The sequence below is a fragment of the Barbus barbus genome, assembly GCF_936440315.1.
Source record: "Barbus barbus genome assembly, chromosome: 22".
In the NCBI taxonomy this organism is placed as follows: domain Eukaryota; kingdom Metazoa; phylum Chordata; class Actinopteri; order Cypriniformes; family Cyprinidae; genus Barbus; species Barbus barbus.
Window position 1 is genome coordinate 10,769,505 of NC_136750.1, and position 12,986 is coordinate 10,782,490.

At 36.1% G+C, this 12,986-nt stretch overlaps 1 protein-coding gene across 1 annotated transcript; it reads left to right on the forward strand.

Moving 5' to 3' along the window:
- The first annotated feature begins 1,993 nt into the window (after nucleotides 1-1,993).
- Nucleotides 1,994-5,632, forward strand: LOC306888276 (forkhead box protein F1-like). Its single transcript, XM_079446473.1, has 2 exons — nucleotides 1,994-3,228; nucleotides 4,658-5,632. The coding sequence occupies exons 1-2, from the start codon at nucleotides 2,247-2,249 to the stop codon at nucleotides 4,819-4,821; spliced, it is 1,146 nt and encodes a 381-aa protein (XP_079302599.1). The 5' UTR covers nucleotides 1,994-2,246; the 3' UTR covers nucleotides 4,822-5,632.
- Nucleotides 5,633-12,986: the final 7,354 nt, after the last annotated feature.

A 12,986-nucleotide genomic window follows, 5' to 3' on the forward strand; every position in this document is an offset into this window, starting at 1 on the left:
CTTGACTGATCCGTCTGTCATGCTTCCTTTTTAACAATTCACGTCCAGCCTTTAAGTGAACCTTCAGAGTTCAACACGAATTCAGAATTATCTCTCTTTTCCCAACCAAAAAATTGCCGTCATATACTGGCAGTCAGCTCAAGAGATGTTTGTGTATGTACTGATCTATAACAATCTAAGTATGTGCCATTCTTTTAGAATAGATTTGTAAAATAGCAGGGGGTCTTTAAAATGTGAACATCGACTGAGAAGAAGCAGTCTATTATTATTATCATTATTATTATTATTATTATAAAAAAATCACGTTTTCAGCAATATATTTTTATCAACTCGGTTGTTTAAAGTGATCGAGCAGAAAACCAAATGTTATTTGTTTGCACATCCAAAGGTGAAGAATTGTACCATGCTCTATCTCTCAAATCCATGAAACAACTATAGAGTCGTATTACGTATATAATTGAGGATGCGTATTGGAATTTTTGCGCGAGGAATTTATTGGTATTAATTTGAATAGTAAACGTTAGAGTGAACAGGGCACAGTAGTAAAGGAGTGTTAAAACTAAAGGCCTTAACCAATGAACTCATCAAACTCAATTAAAAACAGAGGGCGAGCGCATTCTGGGTGGTCCATAACGCTGATAAAAGTAGGGGGCCCTTTTCAAGCCTTGAAAACAATACCTCTATCAGTATGCATCCAAACCTTTAAGGGTACTGATAACAGAGATATACTCCTGCATGTTGATATTTCTTAGTAAAGCAAGTAAAAAAGTTTCTTCTAGATTAGTCTTTTTTTTTTTTCAATTAGCAACATTTTAAACTTCTATGTAGGCAGCCTACACGTCTCAACAGAAATCTGACTCAAAGTGAATTCGTTATTAATGGATGTCGTTATTAATAAATAAATAAATAAAGTCTGCACTCTCAAAGCATGAGTGCTGCGCAGAAATAAAACATATACACATTCCCAGTAACTAAATTAAACTGAAGCTTCGATTTAGATATTGGATCCGGTCCGGAAGAGAGCAAATAATCAAGATTAAAGAAAGAAAGAAAGAAAGAAAGAAAGAAAGAAAGAAAGAAAGAAAGAAAGAAAGAAAGAAAGAAAGAAAGAAAGAACATTTCTGCAGCGTACTGGTAGACACGCCAAGACGGATTTGTTTTACTATATTGTCGATAAAGTTCACAATTAGGCAAATCAGTGTCAGTCGCAAAGCAAAACAAATTAGGAGGTGCAATACCTATGTCAACTGGGAAGGTTCGTGTGAACTTGCCTTCATGAAGCGATACAGCGTATCTGTAGTCTTCAGACGACTTTCCATCAACGCAATGTTACCGAAAACTTCCATTCTTCCACAGCCCAGGATTCTTTCAATTTATATGTAAAACTCAGAATGCGGATGCGGCTTTCTATGTGAATTTGCTGCACTACCGAGGCTTTTGGCTTGATTTTTGATTTGAAAAGCTCAGAGAGAGAGAGTGTTTACATTCTGTAGTATAAAAATCCTGTCTGTGTTCTTGTCTATATGGAAAAAGAAACAATTTCCTGTGGTGTTATTTCTTAAAAAATAACTTACTGCATAACGCGATTTTGCAGCATCTGAACTTCTCTAAAACTCGCTCTTTTTATTTATTAATGTGAGAATGATTTAAAGTTCAAAGTATTTAATGTACAAATTAATCATTTTTATCCCATTGATATTAAAAAGCCCCCAAAACGCGGTGATCATCCAGTAATGTTACGATACTAAATTGAATTTATTATTGGTTTAAAATAATTTTGTATTGTGCAAAAAAAAAAGTATCTATGCTAACGTGCACTGAATATGCTATTTTATTTACAATAAATAAGACTACAAACGCGCGTTACTTAATAGTGAAATATTTGTGTAGATGTCGGTGAAGCCCACCTCAGCAGAGCTGACAGTGGGAGGGACACTGGGAGGGACACTGGGCGGTGCCTGAGTGACTCTGACGTGCTCATGCTCAAGAGCCTGAGAGGAGCTCATGGAAACAGATAAGTAAAAGCTCAATTCCTTAAGAAAGAACAAGAGGACAGGATCTGAAGCCGAAATAATCTCTTTTCCCTGCAGTATTCATATGGTGCGTACTTTCACAGGAGTAGTACGCAATAGGCATAACCAGAGAGAAAGAGGGGTCATTTCTGCAGTTCAACTGGTTATTAATATAAGCAGCGTAAATCGCAGTATTTTTGTTTGTGGATTTTGACTTGCGCGTGTGCGTGAAAAATGACTGCTGAAGTCCAGCAGCCCTCCGTGCAGACCCCTGCTCACAGTAGCCCCATGTCGGAGAAACCGCACGGACAGACAACTGGGATGGAGACCTCCTTTTCCTCCTCCAGCACCAAAACAAAAAAGACGAACGCTGGAATCCGTCGACCTGAAAAGCCCCCGTACTCTTACATCGCTCTCATTGTCATGGCCATCCAGAGCTCTCCAACCAAACGACTGACTCTGAGTGAAATTTACCAGTTCCTCCAGAGCCGCTTCCCGTTTTTCAGAGGCTCATATCAAGGCTGGAAAAACTCGGTGCGTCACAATCTGTCTCTGAACGAGTGCTTTATTAAGCTGCCCAAGGGTCTGGGCAGACCCGGGAAGGGTCACTACTGGACCATCGACCCGGCCAGCGAGTTCATGTTTGAGGAGGGATCTTTCCGCAGGAGGCCGCGGGGATTCAGGCGCAAATGTCAGGCGCTCAAACCTTCCATGTACAGCATGATGAACGGGCTGGGATTCAATCACATACCCGAGTCCTATAACTTTCAAGGGGGCGGCGGGGGCCTGTCTTGTCTTCCAAACAGTTTACCTTTGGAGAGTGGGATTGGGACGATGAATGGACATTTGGCTAGCAATATGGAAGGAATGGGCTTGGCAGGACACTCCATGTCCCATCTATCAACGAATAGTGGACATTCCTACATGGGCAGTTGCACGGGCTCCTCGGGGAGTGAATACACCCACCACGACAACTCTGCATCGCCGCTTCTTGCCAGCGGGGGAGTGATGGAGCCGCATGCCGTGTATTCTAGCACAGCCTCGGTCTGGCCTCCAGCGTCCCCGGCCCCTCTAAACAACGGGGCGTCTTACATCAAACAGCAGCCGCTCTCTCCGTGCAACCCTGGAGCCAATCAACTGCAGCCCAATTTAGCCACACACTCTCTGGAACAGTCCTACATGCACCAGAATGGCCACGGAACCACCGACCTTCAAGGTAAATGTTTTAAAGATAATTTGACCCTGACTGACATGTTTGACAGAAAAAGTTTATCTCGTTGTTTTATAAGGTATTACTGAATCCTTTTTTTTTAATAACACATCTGAAGCTAACAACAGACCTGCTAATATTATGCAGCATAACGACACACATTTGTGCAATTATATCTTCCCCTTCAGTTAGTATGTGTTGGTCAAATCTTTCATTTTTTAGAGAAACGCACAAAGAATCGCCGCATTTAATACACCTAACACTGGCACCGTAATGCAAAGTGTGATCATTTTCTTTAACAAAACAGATTTAAAATAAATAAATAAAATAAACAATTTATACAATTTATACAACTCAACTCCAGAAAAAAAATCCAATACATTTCTTTAAACATATGAATTTTTAAAACATATGAAATTAAAATAAAAATGTGTTGACAATGGTAAGGTTACGTGTTTATACAAACACACAAACACACACACACACACACACATATATATATATATATATATCATAAGGGTCCGTTTTTTTATTGATATTTATCCATTGATATATTATTTGTTAGGATAGGACAATATGTGGCTAAGATACAACTATTTGAAAATATGGAATCTGAGGGAGCAATAAATAAATAAATAACAATATAGAGAAAATCGTCTTTAATGTTGTCCAAATGAAGTTTTTAGCAATGCAGATTACTAATCAAATATTAAATTTTGATATATTTACGTTAGGACATTTACAAAATATCTTCATGGAACATAATCTTTAATTAATACCCTAATGATTTTTGGCATAAAAGAAATATCGATCATTTTGACCCATACAATGTATTGTTGGCTATTCCCACAAATATACCCGTGCTGGTTTTGTGGTCCAGGGTCACACACATACATACATAAGGTGATGCTTATATATATATATATATATATATATATATATATATATATATATATATATATATATATATATATATATATATATAAAGCATCACCTTACCATTGTCTATAGCCTACTCGAACTCATATTTCATTTATAATAACTACTGGTATTAGAAATGAAATATGTTAGAAGTTGCACACACACCCACCCCGGCTAGAAGATTTTGCCAGATGCAGAAATATTTCCCCGCTGAATGCACGACTTAATGTCACAGGCGAATGTTCATCTCCGAAACAATTTCTTTATCATTGCTATGCTGCTGCTACTACTACTGCTAATAATAATAATAATAATAATAATAATAATAATAATAATAAACAGTAAAATACCATTAGGCAACGTTTAGCAGGCCAACCCAAACTTACAGCCAAGCGGAACATTACATTTATTCATAAAGAACTTAAATGATCAACTAAACTAAACCAACATGTTAAACTAAGGGTGAATTCTATGTAGTTTTGTAACCATGCAGTTTCATTTTCTGTCCCCGCAGGTATACCACGCTATCATTCTCAATCGCCCAGCATGTGTGACAGGAAAGAGTTTGTTTTCTCTTTTAACGCCATGGCCTCTTCATCAATGCATTCACCAGGGAGTAGCTCGTACTACCACCATCAGCAGGTCTCCTATCAGGACATCAAACCCTGTGTGATGTGACAGCATTGTTGCATGCAACTACTCTATCCAACGACGAGAAACAGCGCAAATAGACCCAAATGAACCATGGAGTGGTCTGTAAATGGCTCTTTTGGGAAGGATCGTGGAATACGGAATTAAGATTTGCCGTTTATTACTAATCAGAATATGGCAATTGAAAGGCGTTGTTAGAAAACTACAAATTCAATAGAGGAGCACTTTAGAAAGGCCGATCTAGAGATTTCAAAATGGAAAAACGTACAGCTTCAGATCTCTGCGAATAAGGCCTGGGACAAAATCAAATCAAAAGTATCTCTTTTCCAACAGCTCGGTACTAACTCTGCTGGCGGATGACTACCACACTCGGAGATACAAAGATGAGTGAAACGCTCCAATGTTGATATATTGTTCTTAAAGTCGCGTTTAAAACGTTTATATGAAGGTTTTTCCACAATAATTTTCATTTCGCTTTAAAAGGTGAAAACCGTAAGAACGCGAAATGAAGGCACTTTTAAACCTAAAGCCAACTTATTTATTCTTCTCAAATGTTTAATGTTTGGCTACAGTTATAGCCACAGTATTGAACGCTTTATTGGCAATATTTGCCCAATGTAACATTAAGGTTAAATATAAGCACTGTTAGTTATTTCGATTTTTTAGTTGTACATATCTATATTGACACGTCTTATTTCTCAAGCAATGTATAAACTGTACACGGTATAGAAAATAACTTTTAGTAGGGTTTTTTTCCGTTTCAATTACTTTAAACATTAGTTGATGTAATATTTGAGTTCTATTGAAAATTAAAAGAATACAAATGTCTTGAAGTTTTCTACCTGTTCAAATGATGATTTTTTTTTTTTTTTCTAAACGATAAATAGTTTGTTTTGTGGATTTGATTTTTATAGACTGAATCCTATAGATTTGTGGACTGAATCTCTACATTATTCATCAAACCAGTAATTAATTTTATTGATTGTTTAATGACACATAGGCCATAATTCAGAATTCATAATGCAGAATGAAAATAGGACGAACTACAATAACACAATAATACTGTTTTTTTTTTGTAGTTGTTTCTTTGTTTTTTGTTTTTTTGTTTGTTTGTTTTTGTACATTCTTCATGATTGATTTAAGTCCTGGAGAGAGGTTGACCGCTTACAGCTAAAATATACCTATTAAAATATATCTATTTTATAATTAATTAATATACCATAACATTGAATATTGTACGAATATTTATTTCAATAAATCCGATTTATTTTAATACAGTCCTCTAATGCAAGAAGCAAAGATGTGGATTTACTAACAAATGTTGTCTTGGTGGAACTGAAAAGGCTGAACATATTCTATAAAGTAGCATTCCCATCTTACATAGATAGATAGATAGATAGATAGATAGATAGATAGATAGATAGATAGATAGATAGATAGATAGATAGATAGATAGATAGATAGATAGATAGATAGTACTTCATTTTCTAAACAGAAAAATATTTTTTTATATAGAAATACTGATGTGATATTAATACTCCCAAGCAACAATTTCCAGAAACATGACCTCAAAGCCAGTGTAATAAATTTACAATTAAATAAATAGGCTAGTTCACCTCAAAAGTGTTTTTTATTTTTTTATTTTTTTAACTCATTTACTCACCCTCATGTCGTTCCAAACCTGTATAAGTTTCTTCAAGATATTTTGAAGAATGCTGTTCCTTTAAGCTTTACTTTTACTCACTTATTAAGGAAACGATCTTATTTTTTTTTATTGTTTTTTTTTTTTACGTTTTGTCATAATATTTTGGTAATTATAGTATTGTATAATGCTAATTATTTAAACATCATCAATATAAAAATCATTATGGAATTGTTTAGATAATATTAATAATATATGGATAACTCCTAGTTACTCTCTTTTTCTTTAGCTTCTCTTGTCAAAAGTGTATCAGTTTATTTTGTTTCTGGGTTCTATAAGAATAAATGTTATTTTTGGAAAAGGTTGTCCCAGGACATCAAACTTTAAAATCTCTCTCTCTCTCTCTCTCTTTAAATAAATATATATATATATATATATATATATGTGTGTGTGTACGTGTGTGTGCGTGTGTGTGTGTGTGTGTGTGTGTGTGTATACAACCAAGATATAAAGTAAATATTTATTTATACACACACCATTAGGCAAGGTTAATATACTATAAATATATAATTCGAGGTTTTATTTTTGTGAGTAATATCCGGATAAAAGGAGGAAACAAACGGTTAAAACAAATCAGTATTGGCAGCGCTTCTGGAAATCTTACAGGGGCCCTCAAACACAATGTTGACCCCTGCACGAGCGCACACACGCATCTACTATTAGTGCGTGGCCGTGACCATGAGCTGAACTCGCAAAGATTTCCGTGGATGTTTACATGATCTCAGGGACCACACACGAGCAGATTGAGCTGTCACACTTCTTATTCAGTGAATGTTTCTCAGGGCAGTGTATAATTGACACACAACTTAAATTCGTGATAACAAAAATTATTAACAGAATTATCCATTCTGTTATTAATTAATTACTGACTACTAAATATAACACACTTCACTTACTGTATGTGGTTACACTAGATGGAACCTCGATCAAACAACCTGAGTTACGTTTCGCCATTTCACTGTAAGCCTAAATAAATCGTATAAACAGTGTAAAAAGTGGTAATTGAATTAAAGGGTCAGGCTATGTCTACCTGATTTAACAAATAAAAATGACTTTTGTTGATAATATACAATATGTTATTTGAATCGCTGAATCAACCACAATACAATCATTTTTATGTAAAACCCGTCAAACGCATAGCGCGACAACAGCTGCAACAATGGCGCACTAGATCAATAGCGCTGCTGTAGTGGACTGCACGGAAACTTTGTTAGCGAAGTCGCGTCCTGTTTCAGCCCTGGTCTTGTCCGCTTGGCTAGAGGTGAAACTTTCATGGTGGATCCGGCATGCCGTTCTCATTGAGTGTAGATATCCGGTAAATGCTGTGTTTGTAGAAGGCAAGCTTCCAACCAGATGGACGTTAACATCTGGTTAACTAACTAAATAAATAATAGAAATAAAAATGTGAGATTACAGACGTGTTCCTATTTATACAATAATAATTTGATAGGAATACAGTGTAACACATACCTTAATTTCATTCAGGAATTTTCCCAGAACACAAAATGACCGCTGACAAATACATCCAGTTTTAACCGGTTTGGCACAAATTACCCAACATTGGGTTACACTGATGTATATGAGGGGGTTTATCATTTGTAAAAATGGCCCAGCAGCTGAGTTACAGAAAAACTACCTATCACCTGGGTAAATATATTAAAAATGACCCAACATGGTTAAAAAAATAAATTAAAATAAAATAAATAAATAACCCAGCATTTTAGAGTGTTTAATCTAAATTTGTCATTTGTTATTTATTAACCTCAAAGCTGTTTCAGCTGACTAAAATCTCAGTAATGTTGATATTCAGAAGAAATGACAAAATTATAAATAAATAACTAAACAGCGATGCCATTCATCAAAAGTGTTAAGATGACATTTTGTGCATATATTTTATATATGGGCCTATATATCAGCCTTTATTCCATGGTCTGTCTGAATACTGGATTCTGATTGGCTGGCAGGTATGCGGTAAAACCATTTAATGCACAGGTATTTCCAAGTCAGTTTAATCACCATTCTACATTAATGCGCTGCTTTAATTGATGCACACAAACCCACACACAACTTAAAACCACAAATGAACACCTTCATTGAAAAACACTCATTAAAACAATTAAAGAGAGAGAGAGAGAGAGAGAGAGAGAATTAAAATTTTAAATACACCTTTATTAAAACAAAAAGGTTTCACAATATTACAAACTCATAAAACAAAAATAAAAATATGAAATACTACTAATAAAATATTTCAAAAAGCAAGCATTAAATCGTCATCATCATCTACTCGCTGTAAAAAAAATTGTTGACAACTTGACTTAGTCAAGTCATCTTGTTGCATTGACTCAAACATTAGGTGTTAAGTTCACTCAACTTATATTTATTTGTTCACTCAATTTATATGAATTTGCAGTAAATTAATCCATTATCAATTAATGGGCATTTAAAATTTTGAGTTAAGTCAACTGAAAAACACACTGGTTGAATTTAATTTGTCATGTTTTCACAACCATGAACTAAGTCTAATTGACATAAAATAGTAATTTTTCCTCATCATAACTTAACTTGAGTTTACTGGACAGCCATCGGGAAAGACCACTGAAATCAGTTGAGCCCTTACAATCTGACTTTGCTGCAGTTGGAATTGAACTGCTGGTTCGTTTGGCCAGAGGAGAACTGGCCCCCCGACTGACTTTTTTTCTCCATTCTGTCACTGATGGAGTTTTGGTTCCTTGCCGCTGTCGCCTCTGGCTTGCTTAGTTGGGGACACTTCATTTCCAGCGATATCGTCGACCTGACTGCAAAGACACTATTTAAACTGAACTGAGCTGGATGATGACATCACTGAATTAAATAATGAAATGCCTTTAACTGAAAATCTTTTTTTTTTTAATCTTTTCATTTTACATTATTGACACACTATTTTCCTTTTTTGATATTATGCAGTTGCTTTGACACAATTTACATTGTTAAAAGCGCTATATAAATAAAGGTGACTTGACTTTACTTCATTGCTTTGACAAGAAGTTCTGGATATCTATCTGGAACCAGATCTTTTTATGAAATCAACTGAAAAATTGAAAGTCTCAGCATTAATTTTTTTAAACAGATACATTGCATCCAAAAACACAGACACAATTCACTTGCAAAGATATAAAAACACTACACAAGTAAAACCTTCAGGTATACACAGCTCACACAAACATGTACAAACTTCTCTATGCACAGACCCACCTTAGAGCCAAAATAGTACAAATAACTCTCCTTGTCATTATCCAATATTTTCATTGCAGGCACGAGTGTACATGAAGAAAGCACAATAAACTGTCTTCAAAAACTTCACATTAAACTTTTCAAAAACTGTCTTCGATTCCCAATCGTAGAAACATGACAAGGAAAGAGGAAGAAGTACAACAGGGTTCCTCAAATCTTACCCTGGAGGTCCAATCTGCTGCAGAGTTTAGCTCCAACCCTGATCAAACTCACCTACATGTGATTTTCTAATGATCTTGAAGACTCTGATTAGCATGCTCAGGTGTGTTTGATTAGGGTTAGAGCTAAACTCTGCTGGAATGGTCCAGATTTGAGGACCCCTGCAGTACAAGGTAACAACAAAACAGTCAGTTTGAAAAAAATTCAAGAATACCAATGTTCCATTTAAAACAATGAGATATAAAACAACAGTGCTCTTACACTTTAAAGGTGCCATTGAATGCATTGATACAATATTTTACATTGTTCTCTGATATCTACATAAAAGGTATTAGGTAAGGGCAAAAATTCTCCAGAAACGGTTTTACATGTCCATTTAAACCCCTAGGATTTCTCCCTAGAATTAAATTGTTTGTTATTACCTTATTTGGAAGGGTCATGAATAATAGTGTTGAGCTCTGCTCTGATTGACTGTTTCACAGTGAAGCTCATCTCAGTAGCTCACACAACAGGAAGGAAACACAGGGAAAATATTTATTTCAATACTTTCTCGCAGCAGTTATATCTTTGGGTAATTCTACTGTAAATAAAATGCGGCCATCAGGGAGCCGCTATTAATATGCAGGGCACTGAAACTGCTTTCAAATGCAAGATCACTTTTTAGTTTCAGTTTCACTTTCGAGATTTGCAATCTCACTATGTTTATACTATGGAGCGGTACTTACCACACATTTTACAAGATCAGATGCTTTTCAGTGGTGCTCAGGATCTGTAAATCATTCGCCATCATCCTCAGTCATCTCTCCTTACTCTGTTTATGTGGTAAGTGAAATCTTATGTACTATAATGTAACTAGACTACCGCGTTATTTGCTTTCCGTGGCTTTCTGAATACAGATACCAACCCATCCCTGCACTTCACATCCCCTGCACAGCCTGGAACATAACAATTTGCTGTTGTCCTCACAATACCTGCAGAATTTCTGATGGTTCGGCTGGCACAGCAACTTGCTCTTCAAAGTGAACTCTTGCGGTGCAACAGTCTGACCCGACTCCAATAAACAGGCGCTGTATCACTTCAAATGTGAATTTTAAGTCCTTTGGGTAGTTGAGGTTTAATGTGTACACCAAGCCCATCAGGTTCAGAAAAGCATTAGGTACATCACTCAGGTGACACATTACCACTTCTTCCTCAATCATCAGGGCAACGTCATTGTAGAATGCTGGGACAGATCCACAACCACTAGGATTCCAATCAACACACCCTTGATCACATCATCTTCAGTACCAGCTTTATTCGTTCAATCCTTTGTTTTTATTTATTCGTTTATCCTTTCTCCCCCTCCCTCTGTCTTTGAAATGAATGTTTTTGTTTTTTTCTAAAAAGCATCAAATTTGCACATTTACACTTGTATACTTTTGTTGTAAATAAATCACCAGTGATGTGGTGCAACAACAGTTGTTTGTTACCTTTTTGTTCAGCACCAAAATAAGATTTAATAGTGGATACTATTATGCATTAATCCACTATTAATACATAATAGTGGATGTAACACGTTCATGCCACTTAAATCAGGGGTGTCTAATCCTGCTCCTAGATGGCCAATTGGAGAGTTTAACTTCAACCTGGTTCAACACACCTGCCTGGAAGTTTGTAGTGATCCTGAACACCTTGATTAGCTGGTTTAGGTGTGTTTAACTGGGGTTGAAGCTAAACTCTGCAGGATCTTGCCTCCCCAGGAGCAGGATTGGGCACCCCTGCTTTAAATTCATTGGGCTGTAACAACATTTTAAAGGATTTGAAAGGATAGGTTACCAAAGATGATAATTGCCATTTACATTTACGACATAATACAAAAACAACAACATCAAACCTCATTAGTTCTTTTGTCATGACATTTGATCAAAAGACTTGCAAGAACCAATGAGGTTTGATATTTATGTAGAAGCTAATACAATCAAACATTTTTGTAAACCAAGACTGAAATTTCTTTGCTTTCATCATACAAAGAGATTGTACATGGAATATGACATACAAATCGTATAGGTTACTTTTTAGACACTTACTCTGAAGTCATTGCATGAAAACCATCACCATCACTAGTTTTATGATCCATAGAAGAAAAGAGATCACAGGGGTTTGGACAAACATGAAAGTGAGTAAATGATCACAGAATTGTCATTTTGGGGAGAGAAAGACTGCTTTAAAATCAATTGACTCACATCCTTGTCAAGGCTCTCCAGTATTGAAGTCATTTCTGGAATGTCCTCATAAGGCTTTGACCTGAATAACTGTAAAAAAAAAAAAAAAATTACACAGGTCACAGTTCACATTTGATGTTGCTTTAAGCAATTTTGAGGAGGCTTGAACACACTGAGTGGTCACACGTTAAATGCTTCTTCAGAGACAGTTCACTTCTAAATGTGCATAAATGTATCTAAATGTATGCAGTGACTTGCCTGATGGCAGTGTTTCAGCTTGTAGTGTGTGATTAGGGTACGCTGGTTGGGCGAGGAAAATCTACAAATCTTACAACACCACCTCATCGATATGGAGTTGTGCTTCCACTCTTCTTGCACTGTACTGATCCTGCAAATAAAAAACTAAAAAGTCAAACTCCAGCCAAGTACATATAGTTACATACAGAAATATTCACTGAACATCTTACTTAAAACTTACGATAATGAGGAGTCATGTGACGTGCTCATGAACCTAGTCGCATTTATAGAGCTCCGTACATTTGGCCCCTTTTTGCAGATTTTTTTCGTTTTATTTTAAGTTTTATTCATTAAAAATACTTTCCCTGATGGCATACAATCAGAAACAGCAGGAGTTGTCTCCGTCGGCTTCTCCGATTAAGCAGAAATCCAAGCCACCGAACACAAGCGATATGATGGACAAGATGGCGAACACTGTTACACACTTTCAGGACATTCTAAGAACTGAGTTGACGGCAATGCGGAACGAGTTCGCTTCTCACATGTCAGTTGTTCAGTCGCTATGCTCTAAACTGGATATTCTTATAGGGGAGATGAGAGAACAAAAGAAAATTGTCGCAGAT

Bases quoted from the DNA above. Each gene is read 5' to 3' on its own strand.
- LOC306888276 (XM_079446473.1), top strand. From the start codon at position 2,247: ATGACTGCTGAAGTCCAGCAGCCCTCCGTGCAGACCCCTGCTCACAGT. The intron at 3,229-4,657 runs GTAAATGTTTTA...CTGTCCCCGCAG, and splicing joins CGGAACCACCGACCTTCAAG to GTATACCACGCTATCATTCT.